A 21,470-nucleotide genomic window follows, 5' to 3' on the forward strand; every position below is an offset into this window, starting at 1 on the left:
AAAAAAAAAAAAAAAAGGGAGAGATATAACTTCTTAGAGATAAAATGACTCAATATTATAAAGATATAGTCTTCCCAAATTAATACTATTTTAGGTTTTTAGTCTTATCTTTTGGGGAGGTGAAGTGGGGGGGGTAGAGAGTAAAATATGATAAGCTTATTCTAAAATTAATTTTGGAAAGTTATGGGTCCAGAATAGCCAGGATAATTTTTAAGATCAGTCAGGGCAAATTTCTTTAAGGAATAGTCCATGTAGCCTGTCAACCATTTCTCACCACTTGTTCCTCTGTCTTTATAATATAGATTCTGCCCCTTTTCTCTGACCCTCCCTGGAACCAGCTCTTGTAAGGTTTATCAGCTGCCGCCTCACTGCCAAAACTCTTGCTCAGTGTGAGGAAGGCGGGAAGAGCTTGCTAGTGCAGGACAAACCCTTTTTATGGTCCCCCCCCCCTTATTTCCATAATGTAAAGGTGATCCTGTTTTGGCTCTTCTTGCCTGGTTCATTTCTTCTGTCACTGCCCTTTCTGTCTTTCATCCCTACCCACAGTCCCTGTGTGTGTCCCTACAGTCCTGTGTACTCCCTTCCATTTCCATTTTATCACATGCATTTCCAGTTATTACCTGCATTCTGGGAGTTCCTAAACTGAACCTTTCTATGCCTAGTCTTCTCCCTGAATTCCAAATGAGAAGGTACAGTGTATGGTGGGCATCTCTGTTAAGACCCTGCCTCTCTCTCAACATTAAAATATCCAGTTCTAAATATAAAATCTCAGCTCCTAGGCATGCTTTTCCTCCTGACTTTCTTATATATGACCAAGTATGCCACTTGCTCCCAGCTGGAACTGTTCATGCGTCTTCCCCCAAGGACTCATTTCATTTTATGGCCTTGGTGTGTCCGTCTGACCACCGTGATGGCTTATCCTGACCATCCCTTATTCTCTGGTTCTCTTTTTCTTTGGTTTCAAGTATTCTACCAGTACACTGGTGCTATTATTTTCATTCTCTTTATTGTTTACTCAAGTTGTTGCCAAATAAATTTCCTGAAGGCCATTTAAGAAAATGCATATACGCAATGCAAATGTATACAGAACAATCATCAATTAATTTTTTTTTAAATTTTTTCATGAAAAATGCATTTTCTTTGGAGACAAAGTTTGACTTTGTCACCCTAGGTAGAATGCTGTGGCTCACTTCAACCTTAAACTCTTGGACTTAGCAATTCTCTTGCCTCAGCCTCCCAAGTAGCTGGGACTATAGGTGCCCACCACAATGCCCAGCTGTTTTCAGAGATGAGGTCTCACTCTGGCTCAGGCTGGTCTCGAGCCTGTGAGCTCAGGCAATCCACTCACCTTGGCCTCTCAGAGTGCTGGGATTGCAGGTGTGAGCCACTGCGCCTGGCCTAAGAATACATCTTTTTTCTATTATTTTTTGGGATTCATTGAGGGTACAAAGAATTAGTTTACACTGATTGCATTTTAAATTTTTTGAATATTTTCATGGTTTGAAAAAGGCAAGAAGTACCAAAAGGCATTCAGTGAAGAACTCTATGCCCGTTTTCACCCTTTATCTTCTCAGATGCTATTTTCCCAACAGGTAGTCATGATTACTGGTTTTCTATTTATTTTTTTAGAAATTTTTTTAATGTATATACAAGTACATGTGTGTGCATAAATTTTCCTTTTCTACAAAATGGTAACATATGAAATACGCTATTTTATGCTGTTCTTTACTTTGTATTTGTCTCTAACAAACATATCCTGGTTATCTTTCTATAAATAGCTCCTTGTTCTTTTTTTTTTTTTACAACTGTATAGGCTCCTTCTGTGAATGTATCCTCATTTATTTAACTAGTCCCCTCTTGATGAGCATTTAAATCATTTCCCATCTTTCACTATTCCAAGCACTGCTGCAAGGAATAACTTTTTGATAGTCATTTTGCTCTTTTGTGGGGTCACTTGTGAGAACCAGCTGCTGTCTGACTCTTATTCACTTTCCTTTGACCCTCCACAGTCCCTGCACCTTATGTTCTGCTTCTCATGTGCCAAGTGCAATACTTCTTTGCCCACCCTCAGTCCTTAGTTCAGAAGCTTCAAGGACTTCCCGTTGGCAGTAAGTCTGCCTCTGCCTTGTCAGTGTGGAAGAGGAAGTGGGCAGCTCCATGCACGGTCACAGTGGGGGTGACATGGCACTATTCCTCTTGGACTCTGTCTTCTGGCAAAATGGTCTACTTGCCATTCCCCCATGTCCCATGAATTTCTGTCATAGAGAGGCTTCCCTCTGTCTGCTTCCAAGTCCATTGCTTGCATTAAGATTGAGCTTACCTGCTTCCACATCCATGAACCTCCCTTGATTCCTGCTCCCTTCTGCTAAAAGTAATTTAGCTTTCTTCTGAGTAACTCTTAAAGGGCATATCCTGTTCTACCCTGAGTTATGGTACAATATCCATGCAATTCTCTTAATTTGGCTGCTTGTTAGTAATACCCCAGATGCAAGGATGATGCCTTGTTTCTATTTATTATCCCCCAAAAGTCTGTTAGCATGGTGTCTTACATATACCGAGGAATGAAAAGAACAATATTAAATCTAATATTCTCATCTAATGTGAAGGGTTAAGGGAATATTTACTTTTAATGCAGAAATTACCACTGTCCCTGTGCATTCTAGCTATTTTTTTTTAAATTAAGGATACCTTTTTACTCCCTTCGAGGAATGTTTTTTAAGAGGTTAGAGCCATAAAGTCTTACATTCCCAGTGATTGCTCCTGTGACCTCCTGGGAAATCAGGGTTCCATTCCATTCCATGTTTATTCTCTTACCAACTGAAAGCATTGACAGTACCAGTTTGTGGTTCATATTAAAGCATCACAAGACCTTAATACGTGATTTGGAACCAGCTGTCGCCTTTTATTGTGTCCAATTTTATTATGAGATTGATTGCTTTGCTGATAGCTTCAATTTTAATTTATAAATAAGTAAATTAAAATTATTAATAGAATCTAATCTTGGCAGTACAGTTTTGACTATAATGTCCTTAGGGGAGAGAGCAGTGAACTCTGTGCGTTTGAGAGCACAGTGGATCCAGAGGACCCTCTGTTCAGACCGAGATGTCAGGGAGGTCTGGCTGCCACGTGTGGTGATGCTTTCTCTTTTCTGTGCTATTAGGTGTTTGAAGAACCCTCCATCAGCCTTTTTGCTCAGGAACATTGTGAAGGAAGAGAGTTACATCTAGAAGAGGCTGTGAACTCTGTTCTGAACAAGGATCTGCACTTGTACACGCAGTCTGTGTGGGTTAAAAGCGGACTGTAAGTAAGGGAGAAGGGCTTGCTCTTACTTGGTCACAGTTTTGGGACAGAGCTGGGCAGTTGCTTTTTATTTGCCCAGTGCTACTGGTTTGGTCTAATGGTGTTCTCACTCTTTTTATCCATTGATGTAATAATTCTATTTAAGTAAGAGAAGACCTTGGACCCTTTCTGGTATGTGGTAGTTTGCAGTGGCCTGGGGGGAAGAGCTCATGGGGAAAAAAAGGCCCTTTCATGGTCAGATCATGTGGCCTAGAGTAGGTCAACCAGACGACTTTACCCCACTGAGCCAACTTTCCTTGTAAGAGAAATTTTAGTAAGTCAGCAACTTTGACTGGTTAAAGCCATTGCCTGCTTAAGGCAAGAGACTGTTGGCAAGACTAAGAGTGTTTTGATTAAGAGTGCTTGTGTTTTCCTTTGACAGAATGTTTATTTTAGAGCAGTTCCCTCCAGGATACTCATTTGCATGTGACTACACTAGTTGACCTGCCTCCCACATCATTCACTTAAGCTATCCATCAGAGTGGATCCAAGTTGTGTGGGGCCTGTGCCAGCTAGAACATATTCTTCTTAGTAAAGGATCTCAAGGATGGAAGAAAAAGTATCCAATGTACTCAGTACTAGTATGAAACCAATATATAATCACCCACACTTCCACATGAAAGATAAAACACAACTATAGCCCAGGATGAAGGGGGGAAGAGGATAGGGAGGGGAGAGAAGGGGAGAGGCAAGTGGATGGAGGGAGGGTAATTGGTGGGAACACACCTATGGTGCATTTTACAAGGGTACATGTCAAATCTATTAAGTATAGACTATAAATATCTTAACACAATAATTAAGAAAGTGAGGTGAAGGCTATGTTAACCAGTTTGGTGTAAGCATTACAAATTGTATATAAAATCAGCACATTGTACCCTATAAATACATTAATGCATACAGCTATGATTTAATTTTAAAAAAACAAATTATAGATACAAAAATTAGGTTTCAGTGTAAGCATTAATTAAGAACAAAAATGGTGAGAAGCCCACGAGTGAGGGGCTCTGGACTTGAAGCTCTGTCTGCTTCCTGGAAAATCTGTCTCTCAGGCCATTTGTGAAGAGTTTGTCATAAAAGCCAGCCCCTACTCCTGCACCGTTGGGGTTTTGCTACCAAAAGTCAACTAACAAAACATGCAGTGCTCAGTGGTTATTATAAAAATAGCTTTTTAAAAATTTCTTATGGCTTTCAAATTGTATGTTAACTCTGCTTGTTTAGATATCTGAGATAATGAAAGAGAGTCAAGAATATAAGTTGATTTCAAAATTAAGTCAACTATTATGAAAATTGTCTTTTACATTATTCACATGTGTAGTAGCTTAAATTGTCTTCTGTGAAATAGAGAAAATTCACACACGGCTTGATGTTTATTATAACAAATTCATTTACTGTAGGCAAAATGTTCTAATATGTTATTTACCAATAAACTGGCATTTGAATTTAATTTTACATCCCTATGACATAAGACCGTCACAGCATTTTACACATTTTTTTTAGAGTTTCAAGTAAAACTGATAATTGACTCACCTCTGAAAATTCCTCACTTTCTAGTTTTACTTCTTTTTCTGGAATACTGGTGGCTTTTTAGACTGACATTCTGATTTCTTCTTTTTAGCTTATTATCCACCTACTCTCCTACTCTCACTAGTCCAGATTCTCTAAAACAGAAGCAGTGCGCAGAGTAAGGAAATAGTGATGGCTGTCCCAAGACTTTCCACATGGCTTATCGGATACTACTGCATGCACAGCCAGCCACCCCCAGTGACAGATATTTATTTTTTTAATCCCAACATTATCTCTTATCTTTGATCTGCGATGGTGACAAGGGCATAGTTTAATGCCCCACACCCTTTTTCCAACTGGTGGCATTCATTTAGGTCAATATATAATTAGGTAGTTTCTTAAAATACTGCCTAGGTATTACAACTCAAACTTCCACATCTGTTTCAAGAATCTGTGAAGCTAGAAAAGTTAGTAGGTGACTAAGCCCTGCCTGTGGTCATGCTGACCTGCTTCTGAACTGGTCTAATTGTTTAGAATTCTGTAGGTAAGAAGAGGTTGAGGAAGGGCCAACCATCCTATTTTTTTATCCATAATTTGGCTAAGTTTGATCTCTGTTGCAGGGAACAGGGTGGCCTTTTCCTAGTAGTGGTCAGTTTAGGTGAGTCTCTAGCTAAGCTTCCATGGGTTTAATACATCAGGCTTTCCTAAGTTTCTCTGCTCTCCCCACAAATTATGGACAAAGTGTTGCCTTTTCCTGCAGTAATGGAGGTACAGCTCCCTAAGGAATATTGCCCTTTGTAAGCTGTAGGCATTTCTATCTGGACAAACGAGGGGCCAAAGGCGCTGCTCAGGCAGCACAGTGGCAGCTCTTTGTAGCGTCAGTCTCGAGCCCTGGCTGGCCCATGGCAGAGCACCACTCTTGCTGCTGGTGCTCTGTACCCTGTCTCCTGGGTCCAAGGCAGCACAGCCCCTGCCTGCTGCACTTCCACTATCACCTTGAATCCTGTTAAGAATTTCAGGTTCTCTCGGCAATTGCACCTCATTCTCCTTCACCACCCAGCTTGGTAGCCACCTAAAGCAAGGCCTGGCAAACTTTCCGTAAGGGGTCAGATAGTCATTGCTGTTCATGGGCCATCTCCGTCTATCCACAACTACTGAAGTTGCTGTGGTAGGACGAGAGCAGCTAGAGCCAGTCCATAAAGGAACAGGCACGACTATGTTTCACTGAATAAGTCCTGAGAATTCAGACACTCACCCAGAGGCCCCATACACTGTATACACTTAACACAGCCAGAGTAAAAGGCAGGGGTTTGGGGGAGCATTTGATAGGAAGCAACAAAACATCTCACTTGACGTAAAAGTGCGATGGAAGACTTCTGTGCATAATTGTCTAAATTGCACAATTGCATAATTGTCTTCTGTGCTTTGAAGTTGTAGAAGAAGGTATGGCTAGAGAGGCCACTGGAGCCACCTGAGAGGTCCTGAAGGGCATGTGGCAGTGGCCCTAAGGGCAGGAGAATGCTCTTATCTCCTGAAATGGGAGGTTGTGGTCTATCTTTTATTGTTAAAATGCTATAGAAAAGGACTTAGTGTTACCAAAAGAATATAGAATTTCAGAGATGTCAGGAACCTTGCGTTCATGAAGTATGGACACCCACATCCTAACTGGAATCCAAATATTCTGGCTCCAATCCAGTGGGTCTTCTCCTGGACCTCCCTGATTTTTTTGGTAGGAAAAAAATGTACCTATTTCTATATATATATTTTTAAAGAATCTACAAACCTCAAAGTGTAAGAGACAATAACATATGATAGGTATTTTTGATCTGAAAATGCTTTTTTGTTTTGAAGTACCCATTTTTTTTCTTTCTTTACCCATTCTTTTTGCTTATAGATGGATAGCTTATGAAGGATCCAATTTCTTGGGAAGACAGATCCTACTCGAGCCCAATGAGATTCCAAATTGGACAGCATTCAGTGGCTGGAAAACAATCGGTTCTCTCCGTCCTCTGAAGCAGGTAAGGAGAAAAGAACTGTAAGATCCCAAATAGCTTGATTTTCTGGTAGAAATGTCACAAACACCAGCATCTAAATGTCAATTTAGTTTGCCTTTTATGTACCCAGGCGCGTGGGATTAGGACAATGCAATCTTGTCGATTTTAACCAATTTATAAAATTGCATCTAAAGTCAACACTGGATTTTAGCTTTGAGTGCAAAGTCTTACAGGCCATAATTACTCTCCATGGCAAACAAAGATTTTGTAAGTTGTGTGGAAAACCATAGAAACAAGAATGAACTTTGATGCTGTACTAGTTTTACTTTCTACGTGTTTGGATGTTTTCCCCCTACTTATATAATACAGAGGATAGATCCTGACAGTTTAATTAAAAGAATATTTATTGCACACCTACTGCTTGTCAGTCTTCTTTTCAAAGGCTTCCCAGTGCACCCGGGATACCATCTACTCTGCAGCGCAGCCCGTGTGATCCACGCCCCTGCTTCTCCAGCGCATCCCACAGGTGGCCGTGGCCATGGCCATACCCTCTGTGTCAAGTGGCCTTCCTTCATTCTTTTCTTGTTTTTGTTTTTGGATATAAAAGTGCCCATTTATTTTATATTAGAGAAAGGGGAGAGGGTGAAGGGAAGAGATGAGAATGAAAGAAGGGAGCAGAAAGCAGGGAGTGAGAGAAGAGGGGGAGCCGGGAAAAAGGAGGGAGCGAATCCCTTCGCTCATTCTTTCCCTGCCTAATCAGCCTTCTGCATTCAGCTTAAGTGTCTGGTCCTGGAGGATGCCTCTCCCACGCTCTTTTCCAGTCTAAATTAGATCCTGAAACATCTGCTTCTTTTTTCTATAAGACACCGTGTGTGGTTTGTAACCGTATATTTAGGTTGGACTGAAGACAAGGGCTGTGCACATTTTGCTTTATTGCTCTGTCCCTCATGCCTGTCACATCTGGCACATTGTAGGAGCTCAGGGCCTGTTTGTGTAATGAAAGAATGAATGTATAAATGGATGACAGAATATTTGATATTATGTAACATATAATGGAAGATACAGAGATAGATGTGACATCTGCCGTATGAGAGCTTACATTTTTCTTGGGTAAAACATGTCCAACTCAAAGCAGTAACATAAACTCAAAAACAATGTGTGGTCATCACAAGGCCACTGGCAGTGCCTGTGTGGAGAAAGGGGAGTGTCTAAGTGAGTGATGGGGAGATTTCCCGATAGTGGGAACCCACCTGAGGATGCTGAGGGTGTGAAGGTCAGTGGTATTGGGTTTACCCATTGAACCCTCCCTAATGTCTGTGAAACACTTTCTCACCTGACTCTTACAATAGTCCTTGGACGTAGGAATCATCACCCCCATTTTTCTAGGTCAAAAAGCAAGGCTTATAAAGGTAAACCACATTGCAGAAATCACCCAAGTGTCAAGAACCAGGATTTGAACCCAAATTTATTATGCTCTAAAACCTAGGTTTGGGTTTGGAGCCACACACGGCTTGCCTCCAGGATGAGATCATTTATATGGTGCCACCACATAAATCAGGCACTAAGCTGAGTATAACATGGTGGATATAGATGTTCCCATACTTATGTAAATGGAAGCCAGTAGAAAATTACCCTAATCAATCTTCTCTCATCCCCTTCTTTCTCTCTCTCCCCCTCCTCACTCACACATGCCCACGCCCATATACCGCACTCATTCCCACCACTTGTAGGTTCTGTGGGTTCAAATCTTAGTCTGCCATTTATCAGCTGCGCAAATTCATTTCTTGGCACCTCAGGTTCCTCACTGGTGAAACAGTGATAACCATTGAAAAAGCAAGGGAGAAGTGGAAATTCAGCTTCGCTTTTACCAACTGCGTAATGCTGATCCTCTGTTGTTAGGAATTTTAGTAGCCAAGTTTAACATTGAAAATATTTTCCTAATTTCAGAATGTTGTTTCCTTGTTGGGGAAAGAGGATGTCTCTTCAGGGTTCTGAGGTGAAGATGCTAGAATCATGGCTTCTACTTTTACAAGGAAGTTTTTTTGACAATAAAATAGATACACTGTCTTCTTCCATTGTGCTTTGGGAACTAACTTCGTGACTCCTATTCTTATTAAACATTTGATTTGAAAATAATATTTTAATGGACTATTTTCCCTGTTGCTAAGTTAGGCCATAGCTTTGACACCCAGCAAAGGGATTCTGAGTTTCTTAAGCCGTAGTTTGTGGGTCACATTTAACTTTTCTGGTAAAGCTGTTGGTACTGCTTTAGTTCATATTCTTGTTTTGAAATTCAGGACTAATTAACATGTGATCCTCTTTGAGGTTGGGAATTAGGAAGTCACTAAGGTACTTATAATGTATATCAGTGTTTTTAAGTATAATTACAGAGGAGTCAGACTACAAATGTGTAATAAGGGTAATTAGTACCTTGCTTGAGTTAATTGATTAAAACTGTGATGTTTGGTCCTAAAGTAATTGGAATTCTGTCATCTGTGAAGGTCATGCCTGTTTTCTTATCTGTACATGGTAATGAAAATGTAATAAAGATATACTGAAGCCTCAAGAATTAATAATTGCAGTGGGACGCCAGGCTGGATTATAGAAATTAAAGTACAGTACTGCTGCCTTATGAATGTGGGGGTCTGAAACATTTAAAACATTTTGCCAAGTAGAGGTCTTTTCATCTGCTTTAATGGCCAGAGAATTTACCCTGTATTGGTGTATTTAAGTGCTCAGAATGTTTATTTCCTTAGGAAGGCTAAACATGGCAGAGGTTTACCAGAAGTCACCTGGCCTCACCTAGGTCTATCATAAGTTTCAAAAATAGTAAACTAGTCGTTGGTCTCACCGTGAGACCATGTTGCATCTGCCTAGCACATAGTTTTCTCTGAGTAAAAGTGCTCTCTTATTAAGAACAAACCATTATTACTGTGACTTAGCCAGGATTCTAATTGGGACCCAACACCCAGAGGAAGGTGATGATGTTGGGTATACTATATTTTATTAAATTCAGGCTACACATCTAAGTCATGAGACCAAAAGAATGGTTCCTGGGGAGCTTGAACATGTGCCTGACCCTTTCATTATCATACACTGCCATCTTTGGAGTCGGTCTCTCACTTCCTGTGCCTAAGAGTAACTAGTGCATGCCAGCATGGGCCAAGGGCATCTGGTTAAGAGCAAGGGTTGTGGTGCAGACAGCTGTGGCTTCTCTACATCTTTGTTCACCTTATTCAGGAAACTAGGATCTTCTTAACTTTCTTGAAGGTTGTTCTGGTTATTCTAACAAATAATATAATGGCACATGAAGCATTTAGCATGGTGTTTGACATATACTAAACACTCAATAAATATTAGCTATTATCCTTAGAGGCAAGTCCCAGATTAATATTTAAAACTTCCTGTATATTTTAAAGCTTCCAGGCCAAGAGAATTAAGTCGTTTGTTTTACTTAATTTTTGAATAGCTCAGTAGTGATTAAGCGTACATAGTCCCTTCCTTTGCAGAAATATAAAGGTCTTATGTAAACAAAGAGATTACCACAGTGCTAGGTCCCTCAGCTATCTGGGTTTTCTCAGGAATCCCCTAAAAGCTGACTTTTGGCATTTAAGCATAGCTCAAGATAGCATGTCTGCTTACTGTACTTGTGTTTGTGAAGTCGTAAGATCCTTCTAGGTAGTATCTTGCCCTGGTTCCCACTCACCGCCCTAGCCCCTTCAGCCCAGCTGGGATGCACCACCCACCTCGCCCATTGCCATACACTGTTTAATTAACCAAATCATTACCAAAGGGATCTTTTCTGAAAGTATAATAGAAAATGTACCATTTAAGCCTTGTGTTGTATACTTTAAGTATTTATCAATGGAAAATATGTCTTAATTTATAACATTTCTGCTAAAGGGAATAAGAGTGAAACTGATGCAAATAAGCTAGTCGCCTCTCACTCCCCCTCCCAGCTTTCCTGCTTTGGAGGCGTTGCTTTCCAGATTCAAAAGTTTATGTGTAAATGGCTCTGTTCCTCCCATCATAGCCCGCAGTGTACATCAGAATAAAGAACCGGGCCCAGGATGAGTATCTGACAGTCACTGGAAATCTGGCAGACACAAGGGCAACGTCGGTATGCGTCTCTCCTTACAATGGAAAGAATACTCAGATCTGGCACTACTGTCGAGGACTTTTTAAATCCAAGGTAAACTACCCCCCTGACACAGTGCTTTCTGGTCTTTGGTTTCTTCTTTTAGAAAGAAAGAATCTTGTTGAGTCAACTAGAATGATAAAATAATGCAGCTTCTTAGAAACAGTTCATTGCATGATCATAAAAATACTGCCATGTATTTTACTAAAGCATTTAAGTAAAGCAGACTTAGAGAACTTTTTTGACCTAAAAAATCCAGTTTTAATTTTTAGGTAAAAACTAGGATTATCACATACTTCGGACACATCTGAGTGATTATTTTAAACCAGTGATGGAAGTCACTGGATCTAAAGTGGACAATGTGCTTTCCCAAGGTATTCCTTGCTTGACGGCGCAGGTAAAATTAGCTGTCTGTGTGATTCCATATCTGTGGAAACCCTTTCATTTTCAAAATATACAGTGAAGTATTAATATAAGAAAAAAGGTATAATTGAAGGAAGCTTAGAAAATAAAATTTAGGGTTTTTTTCTTTTTCTGTGACCTCCATTATGTTTAATGCTAAGGAGGATGGTGCAGTAGCTTAAAAACATTAAAACTGTGTTTTCTTGTAAAACCAATGGATTATCTACTTTTCCTCATGCTTTAAAAATGAAAAGCATTTAAAATTATTGCCTGGATACCACCCAGAGTTTTTATAAGATAACAAAACTCAACATAATACATTTTAAACGGCTCGGCGCCTGTGGCTCAAGTGGCTAAGGTGCCAGCCACATACACCTAAGGTGGCGGGTTTGAATTCAACTTGGGCCCGCTGAAACAATGACAGCTACAACCAAAAAAAATCGCCGGGCATTGTGGCGGGCGCCTGTGGTCCCAGCTACTTGGGAGGCTGAGGCAGGAGACTTGCTTGAGCCCAGGATTTGGAGGTTACTGTGAGCTGTGATGCCACAGCACTCTACCCAGGGAGACAGCTTGAGGCTCTGTCTCAAAAAAAAAAAAATACATTTTAAACAAACAAGGATGTAACATTTAATTCTGATTCAATAAACCTTTACTGAACATGTCGTCAGATGCACACATCCTATTAAAAACTTGTTCTTGCCTTTCAGTAGGTTATTTCTATACCATCTCTTCCCTGGCCATAAAGACTTACGGCAAAGGTTTATTGAAATTGGTATAATGTTTTTTTTTAGATAAAATATAGCCACTTCCTGTCTGTGATTTGTTCACCTGAAGAGAAAAGTACCCAATTGCATTCATTTTAGCAAACACAGTACTGACAGCTAATTATTTCTTACCCCTTTTAGGCCAGTTGTACATGCCTTGATGTGATTGGTGGCCGGGACACACCTGGAGCTAAAGTAGCCCTATGGACTGAACATGGGCAACTGAGGCAGAAGTGGAGATTGAACAGAAATGGAACAATCAGCTCTTATCTCAGTGATCAACTTGTTCTTGATGTTAAAGGTGGGCCTTTGGTGATACCCAATGTTTTTTGTCCCTGGATATCAGTTTCAGTTCTCAATCTCTCTCTTCTGGGTAAAGGATATCCTCAGGTAAAAGAGAAATGTTAAGTCATTCTTGAATGTGACACCTGAGACCACTCAGTCATCCTGACACTCAGAGTCATTCTTAATTATGTTTGAAAGAAGTTAAGATAGCATATGAACAAAACAATTAGCTATATGGATCAAACAGGAAAAGCCTTGTAACAAAGTTTAAGAAGGTATTTATTCATTAGTACAGTTGTAAAACTTTGCTTTATGAACTGAACTTCTAAGCTTGAAGCCTCATAAGCCTTAAAACGAATGTCATCTATAAACATCTCGAACTTTTTGCTGTGAATTGCCATGGCCCTTAAAAGCTCTCAGCCAAAATTTACCATAGGTATCAATGAACCTTGCTTTTGAATTCAGCCAGGTCAGGGCCAATATTATACATGGATGTTGCTTTAACTGGATTAGTCAGTTACTGTTTGTGTATAAACAAAAACACAGTACCGGACATTTAGCCAGAATTCTCAGAGTACTTTGTTCTGAAGAATCACATTGTTCAAAGACCTAAAAAACCTTTGGTTTTTCAATTCAAGTCATAATAAGGTCCAGTTTGAGGTGAATTATGGCTAAGCCTATTGCAATTCAGTTTCCTATTTTAGACAGCTTTGTAAATGACATAGTAATCTACCCAAACAGTGAGCTGAACAAAAGCTTGTGAAAATTGTAAAACTGCTAAGTACCTGCGTGAACCAAATAATCCTTTCTTTTGGAATTTCTATTTCAGGAGGAAATTACTGTGACAAGACTCATGTAATTGTAAACCAGCCCCTGGAGGGAGAAGAAACACAGAAATGGGACATTGAAATATTGTGAGAGAATTCACTATGCCCCTAGAAAGGGCAGAGGAAGACAGAGATCCACATCCCTTGTACAGGTGAAGAGGAAGCTACTGCCCTCACTCTCCCGAATTAGAGCAGAAAGGGCTTTCTCCCCAAGCTCTGTGACTATTGCTTTTAACCATGGGAAAGGTAAAAACATTCTTGCCAGTTACTCGATATTCCTATGGAGAAAATCTTGTGATTTCTGGGAAAGGTTCTATTCCTGATTGATCTCCAAGTGTGGTGAGCAAGTTTCCTGAAGTTTGTTTTCTCTCCTATCCACCAGACATGAGAGGGTCCCATCCCTGACAATGGTGATGCTGTCACCCTGTATTAGTGATTAATAGCCTACTAGATGCCTATATGAATGCAAGGCACTGGGAAACAGGTTCCTTCCCATAGGTCAAGGAAAAGTCTGTTGCAAAAAAAAAGATGAATAATTTTTTAGCAACATCTGAAAATGTATATAATAAAACTTTTTATTAAGCTGCTGTATTAGATAAACCTTAAAGTTTTTATATTGAGGCTTTTATAACTAGAGCATCCTTTAAAAACATATACTTGTAACTAACCCCAGGGAGGGACTCAACTTTGTTAGGAAAAAGACCACAAGTGTTAGAGTGTTTTCTGTGGCCATTCCTTCCTTGGTCCTTAACAAAAATGGCCAACTTTGCACTCTTAAGTGTTAACAAACACATTTGGCAGCAGTACTCTAACAATAGCTGCCTAGCACCATGCATGCTGAGACTTCACCCTAAATTTTGCCTGATACAGCCTCAAGGAGGAATATTTATAAAGACTATGCCACTTAAATATAAGAACACTAAAGTTTTTCTTTGACAGAAAAAGAAATTTCAACTGTATTTGAATTTTGATCTGACCATCTATCTTTTTAAGTAAAGGTGGAATTGATTTTTCTACTGAATGACAGAAAATTCAGTTTTTAAGGAAGCTATCACTTACGTAAGGTAGGACATCATCTTTATCATCTTTAACTGCACAATTCACAAGAATTTTTCCCTCCTCAGTTGGATTGAGACAACTATTCTTTCAACCCCAACTTTTGCCAGAAAGCAGAAAAATGCTCTATTTTTATATAGAAAGATTAAATTCTCCAGTGATATTTTTAAAAATATCAACCTATGTGCACTTTAGAATGTAAAGTAACAGTGAATAGTTTAAACTCAAAGACCCACTCTTCCAGGTATTTTTTATAGACCTGGTCTTTCCATGTAAATATTAAGTTTTTTTTCCCCTTCAGTCTCAGGCTCTTCCTGGTCATCTTTGAAGGAGAATATGTCAAACTCCCTTATGTCCATAGGTGATGAGTGCCTCTCACTGGTGTGGCAGTATTGTTTAATAAAATTTATGTTATAGGAATAACTTTATTTTAATGGGGGGGTACTTGTGTATACACAAAGGTATGTATATTTTAATTGTAAAAAACCCAGTTAAAATTTTTTCTTCTGTTGTTTAAAATTTTTTTAGAGCTAAGGAAGCTCTTTAAAGAAGTTGTTTCTTCCAAAGAACAAAGATAAAGCCAGGTTAATGACATTTATTTCTAAATGATACATTTATTGAAGTTGTGCCTTTTTTTTTTACCACACTGGATTAAATAAATTTGTCAAAAGTGTAGTTTTATCACTTTGTGGGACACTTCTTCCCTGTGGCCTTGTGCATGGGCCCAGAGACGCCCTGTAAGGAGACTTGCATTCATCTTCTCTTGGCTCCTGAGTGTAGCCATTCCCCCACCCAGTCTGACTCTTCACTTTTCTACCATGTGTATATAAAATAGTACATGTTTGCTTCTGCAAAGACACTAGACGACTTGGACTAAACATTCTGCCCAGAGGGATAACACCAGGCTTTCCTTTTCCTCATCTGTAGTAAGTTTCAGGTCCTTGACAGAAATAGCTGAACTGCTCCAAATTTGCTTCAGTGCATCCAAATGTGATAAAGGAAAGCGAAGTCCATGAGACTGAAAGGAAAAATCGGTCAAAAGGAAAATACTGCATATGTCACTCAAGTGGAAAGTCCTACAGTTCTCAAAACAGGGTTACACTTGTTCAGATAAGGTATTTAGGTAAACTATAATTAGATAACTTATTAAAGGTACCAACTCTGTATGAAAGCTTGACTTCATAAAAGGCATTCTAATTTATGTACTCGGTGATACGAGTCATTTCAAATGCTTTACATTTATTACATTATACCTTTTTTATGAGACTAGAGGTCCCCAGCTAGCATGTTTTGAAACTAGTGTATCAAACTGACCAACTTCATCATCCCCGTGCAAGGCTTCTATCAAATGGGTGAAATGGTTAAGTCTGCATTGCAGCCATTAAAAAGCATATTATCTATATATCAAAGATATCAATTGTCTCCTGCCACCACCCAAATCACAGGAAAAGACATTTGTTTTTAGTTGAAACAAACCTCTGTTTCCTCCTCATTTCCCATCATGTGGGTCTCTCTCCTATTCTTTAAAGAATGATAGATGTAAACCATCTTTTCTTGAGCTTTGTCCTTTAGGGGGAGGAAAAAATGTCAGGTCATCAACCATGTAACATGAAGGGCTTCAACACTAGGAGGATTTTCCTATCGGTCATCTTAAAAGCCTCAAGGCTCAAGTGAAATTTATTGAATACTATAAAGAATCCTTTTGGCAAAAAGGTATATAGACATGATATGTGCACACACAATGTCTACACTTCATTAGTCACTGCAGATTACTGTGTGTACATGGCAATTAGAAGGTACTCTAAGTCACTATGTTAAAGATAAAACAGAGTGCTACCTAGTTGAGCCTCTTCAGGAACTTGATTTAATGATAAAGCAATGATTTATATATCAATTTCCAATGAAACACTCAGTTTCTTCTATTAATCACACCAGCAGTCTTTTCATCAAAAAAACTGGCAATTTGTGAACACCATGGACTGATTAACTCTTGAGATACACTAGCTGTGTGATGTGTAAAAACTCCATTTTAATTACAGTAGTTCCCCAGAATGGTCCCTAATTCCCATCATTCCTACACTGTGCAGTTTGTCACCACCTTCTAGATAAGGACCAAAAAGCCTGGCCTGACATATAATGTCTCAAACTGCCTAGGTATCAAAATCACTTTTTTTTAAAATAGAGATGTCAGAGTTTGTGCTTCTGAGGTTTTATATATATTATAAATCAGTCCTCTCCAGGTGTGGCTCTGACAGCTGGACCAATCTGGTCATGCAGACATGTAAGTGCCCCCTCATCCCGCACAATCTTTCATGGGACACTTCCAAGAGAGCTGATTAGGAGCAACTAGGTGAAGCCATATGGTTATAATAGTTCCCAAGGGCCTGAGGATTGTACAGGGAGCTTTACAAATGCAGAGGCTGCAGGAACCAATGAAGCCTAGAAAATTATAATTTTTAAAAAGCTTTCCAGTTGATTTCATAATCAGTTTTGGGAATCACTGGATGAGGTGGCAAGATTACAGAGTATAGGTTTTGTTCCTCATGATCTACATAAGAGTTCAAGGAGAAGTACATCAACAAACCCACAAATAAAAACAGATCAGTGCAGTGTACAGGACTGGAGAGGGACTAATGCAGGAAGACTCAGAATAGGGGTCTATGGCTGTCCCTGCATGAGCAACCTGGCTTTGAAGTAGGATGGGAACTAAGGAACAGACATTAACACCCACAGAAGGGAATGAAGGTGGGTTCTGTGGGGATGAGAGCAAACTCTCAAATACACAATAGGAAGGAAAATATGGAACTGGAACAGTGGCATTATCTGACCTGAAAAGATGGCATTACACTGAACACAGATGGCTTCCCAAAGGAGTAGGGCAGGGACCAACAGTTAATCTGATGACCTGAGACCTGTGATGAAAATACCCTGAGCAGAGAGGAATCTCTTCCCTTCTGGATACTCACAGATGGATCCTGATCCGGCCCTACTGTGAGGACAATGTGATCTTTCAACTGAAGTCTTACTATACTATCCAACCTCGGTAACTTCCCACCTAGAAAACCCAAAAGAGAGAAAGACTTTAAAAAAAGGAACCAGCAGTTGCCAACGTGCTTGCATGTACAATTATATAGGAAAATATCATTAACAATTTAAGGTGATTCCAAACATGGGCACCCACTCCAACTCAAGTATTTGTTTATATCAACATTACAGTGATGTTAAAAGCATAGCTCACATTGTATGAAGCTCATTCTTACAGTAAAGACGGACATACAATTAGTTACCAAAAAAGACAAGTTAATAAGTATATTAATAGACATAAATAATACTATTGAAGAACAGCAGCTGTTGCACCAGATATAGGGTCCTGGTGCCTTCTGCACAGAACACACATTCCTAGTTTCCATCCTCTACAAGCTGCTTCCTCTACACGTGGACAGTGGAAGGACTGCCTGTGTTAAAACTGCACCTCTCCACCAATTACTAGTTGTGTTACGTGGCAATTTATTCTATCTAGGTAGGTTAAACACAGTTTCCTATAGAAGCCATCTAATAAAGGTTACAGGAAAATATTTTCTAAAGTGGATTTAACTTATTGGAAAAGCAGCTGCTAAAAACAGACTAGCCACATAGGGTCATCTGAGTGAGGAAAAAAGTCTTGCAGGATACTTTTAATATTTTCCCTGTCTTAGCCATTATTATATTCAATGAAGTATTCTGGGCCATAAATTGATATTCAGCAAACTCTGTACTGCTAAATTAAAACATGAGCTAGTAAAACACTTGCTATTTTGAATAGATGCAATCCCAAACAAATTCTAAACTTCCTCCAAAGACTATAATAAAAATGTTTACAGAATCAAGGTTAGAGGGCTCTTAGACTGTCAATTGTTCTTCTTTTCAATTGTTCATACCTGGTGACAAATAAAACTCTTATAAAATTTACTAAAACTATTCCTCTTACTTAACCCTACTGAGGAAGAACAGCAGCCCTAGAGCAAGACTAGCAGTCCTGGTTGAACATAGACAATTTCATATGTTCTCTGGTTGAGCACAGACAATTTCACACAACACCAATGTTAGACTAAGACCTCCTGTGACCACGATAGTACAAGACTGAAACACCACCACCATAACTCAAGTCTGAACTCAGGCAAGAACAGGTGCATTGTCCAAAATACAAGAATGACCAAACATATTCCTGTAGCCTGGTGAACATGAGTGACGGCTGTTGCATTACCATTGATAACTTTAGCATCATACCTTCTTCCTGCATACTTCCAGAAGTGACCTTGTGATAGATCCCGTCTATTTCTTCACAGCATTCAATCCAGAGCAAAGCCCTACTTCCTGGGACCCTCTTCCAAAACCACACAATTCAAGCCCAAATCCTATAAATCCTTCCTAACATCATTTTACCAAGGTGCCCAACTGGTGTGTGGTCTTCCTGCTGCAACAAGTCAGCAGGTCCAACCTTTATCTGAGTTCAGGAGTTACACTCTGGGTGGTCTGCTACAGGACACTGACATCATCCACAAGTTTGTTCTATATCATTTGTAGCCTAACACTGTAATAAATAATTACTTATGACTTTGAGAAGGTCAGGGACAACCCTGGGGAGTCTATATTTCACCTGTTGATGACAACCATTTTACCCATTCCTGACTTAATTCTAACAAGATTATTTCAATTTCTTAAAACTTCCTGAAGATAATGAATACCAGGGTATACAGAAATGCACTGACTTCTCACCCTAAGGAGAGGGCTCTGATTTCCCATCACACTGAGATACAGTTCTTTGCAAATGACTTCTGAGATGCAGGACACTCACTAAAGGTTGAGCACAGCACGTCTCACTCAGCCACCACGCTAAAGGTGGATTTAGAGCCACATTAATGCTAAAGTGCTCATTTTCCATCTGCTCAAAGGAGCCTCCCCAGGAAAACCTGCATTAGGCCCCAACCCAGCAATTTTCAACTGGCGTGCCATGAAAATTTTTAAAGATCATTAATTGAATTATTTTCAAAAGTTCAAAGCAAAGTATATTTTTTTTTACTTTTTGTTTTTGATCAACATAAGTGTGCCATAGAAGTTTAACTATAGGTTCAAGTGTGCTGTGAGATAAAAAAGATTGAAAAACACTGCCCTAACCACAGAAGAACCCAGCAAGCTCCACCTGGTGTTGACAGCTCTGTTCCATCTCCTGCATAGTAAGGGGGCAGTCTGTGCATAACAAAATCCTTCTTCATGTCTGATGAAAGCAGTTCTTTGGTGCCCTCTAGCCGGTCTGCAAGTGTCCTCAGAAAGCCACTTAATTGTCGCCTTGCAACAGCTGTGGTTTCCACCTGCTACAAACAGAAGTGAGTTGTGGCCTGGACCCTGACAGAACTTCCAGGTCCCAGTCTCCACAGTAGTACGTGTAGCCGCCAACCACCCAGGATAGCCATAAATCCATGTCACGCCAAAGGAGGAGGGGCACCCTGAGCTCCTAAATACAATATCCCATTGTTTCCTGGTAAACACTGTTCATCTTAAGCGCCTCTATTGTTTTCAAAAAAAGATCAATTTTCAGGAAAATGCATGGAAATGGAATCCTTGGAAGTATAGTGCAGGTTGGGCTCTGCGTTTAGGAAAGCAAGTTATTGTCCTAAGATGACTGCTTCACACAGTGAAAGCAACCTTTGCTCAACTCAGCACGAATCCACTGATCTGGAAACTAACAAAATAGTACTCCTGTTTCAAAATGTAAAAAAATAGGAAAGCCAGGGAACAAACCCAGGCCTCTACCTCCTAACTCCACTGTCTCCTAATAATCTGATGTGTGCTGGATCTATAATTCTCCTGGCCACATTATTCATTTATTCCATTAACACTCCCACAGTGCCTGCTACTGCCACTGTGAAAGACCTGTCTGTGCAACGCCTGTGGTTTTTGGATCACCACATGACACGCAGCCCTCCATTCATTCTGCAGATCATATGGCTCAGTGGGGTAGCACAGAGACAAGCTTGGCTCATCCTAGAAGAAGGATTCGAGGGTCCCTAGGGGCAGGGCTTCAGCTAGTCTGGGCCGCAGCTACCACCCTTCATTCCCACTTGCCTTTATTCCTTACCAGGAGCAGCTGTCGGGGTATGCCAGCCCGCAACGCCACATCTTCCTTTGCAGTATCAAACACAAGCCCCGAGATGGTATCCAAAAGGAAATCTCCCCATGAACTAGAATACGTACCAATTAAAAAAAAGAAGAAACCAGTGAATGCATACAAGATATACATAAAACACTGCCAGTAAAGCCAAAATACACAGATTGGATTCCAACTTCTCTTTCAGGGTATTCTGAGTTCAATCACTTGGACATGACTCACATAGAAACCTCAGACCTTCACCAATTACCTGCTTCCTCCCCCTGCCAGACACTCACTTATAAAGCTATAGGTAACAAGGGAGGCTTCATTTGCGATTTCCCTCAGAGGTAACGGAAAATTAATCACAGACTGTCAAAAAATAGGAAGTTCAAGGGACCCAATTTTTAACCAAAGTGTCTAAGATGAGAACTTTGTACAAAGTTTTAACATTTATTATAGGACCTGCAATTTTATGTGCAGTAAATCCAACAGAAATATACTTAGGGTAATAGCAAGATCTCCGGACTGTGTAATTATTTGAACAGTTAAATGTCACATTTTCCTTGTCACTTAGGAGAGGGAAGCAGTTCCTGAGTGAAATACCAACCAATATCAATAATTCAAAAAAAAAAAATTGATTTAATGGGGTAGCAAGTAGAAGCCAGTGGTTACCAGTAGCATCTAGGGACAAGCATCCAGGTTCAATTACCTTTGCTTTCTCTGGGGCTTTTAGAATTGGCTCATTCCTAAGTATGTGAGAGTGTAAGAAACACACTCTGCGGGGTTGCTCTCTTTAAACATTTCTGAGCTGTTTAAAATTTCCTGTGTCACCAGCAGATTTCAAATTGCTGGCTATGTGCAAAATGGAAATTCACAGTATGACTTTTGCTTCTCACTCAGTAAGCAAAATTAACACTTTTATGCTTCCCACCCGGAAATGTGGCAAAGGAAGACAAAAGCCGTGAGAGACACTTTCCCCAAGACGTCCACTGCCTGGCGGCCTCACTGCTGGTGACTTAATATTACATCCACCTC

General features: G+C 39.9%; 2 protein-coding genes across 4 annotated transcripts in view; one reads left to right on the plus strand and one right to left on the minus strand.

Annotated features, from left to right (window-relative positions):
• CRYBG3 (crystallin beta-gamma domain containing 3) overlaps positions 1–13,787 on the plus strand; it is a 115,905-nt gene extending 102,118 nt beyond the window's left edge. Inside the window, exons 18-22 of the mRNA XM_012801491.2 lie at positions 3,161–3,300; positions 6,737–6,860; positions 10,870–11,028; positions 12,282–12,441; positions 13,255–13,787. Coding sequence (XP_012656945.1) covers positions 3,161–3,300; positions 6,737–6,860; positions 10,870–11,028; positions 12,282–12,441; positions 13,255–13,343 — 672 coding nt within the window. The 3' untranslated portion in view covers positions 13,344–13,787. The remainder of the gene's footprint in view (positions 1–3,160; positions 3,301–6,736; positions 6,861–10,869; positions 11,029–12,281; positions 12,442–13,254) is intronic.
• A 1,012-nt stretch (positions 13,788–14,799) lies between these two features.
• Positions 14,800–21,470, minus strand: part of RIOX2 (ribosomal oxygenase 2) — a 28,398-nt gene continuing 21,727 nt past the window's right edge. For 2 of the 3 annotated variants that reach the window (XM_023509696.1, XM_023509698.1), the window contains exons 6-10: positions 20,424–20,526; positions 19,488–19,659; positions 17,275–17,363; positions 15,785–15,874; positions 14,800–15,326 (exon numbers count right to left, since the gene is read on the minus strand). In XM_023509696.1, the coding sequence (XP_023365464.1) occupies positions 15,168–15,326; positions 15,785–15,874; positions 17,275–17,363; positions 19,488–19,659; positions 20,424–20,526 (613 nt within the window). In that variant the 3' untranslated portion in view covers positions 14,800–15,167. The remainder of the gene's footprint in view (positions 15,327–15,784; positions 15,875–17,274; positions 17,364–19,487; positions 19,660–20,423; positions 20,527–21,470) is intronic. The other variant, XM_023509697.1, reaches the window with a different exon arrangement.

Source organism: Otolemur garnettii, unplaced genomic scaffold, assembly GCF_000181295.1.
Source record: "Otolemur garnettii isolate 467f Iridium unplaced genomic scaffold, OtoGar3 scaffold00009, whole genome shotgun sequence".
NCBI classification, from domain to species: Eukaryota; Metazoa; Chordata; class Mammalia; order Primates; family Galagidae; genus Otolemur; species Otolemur garnettii.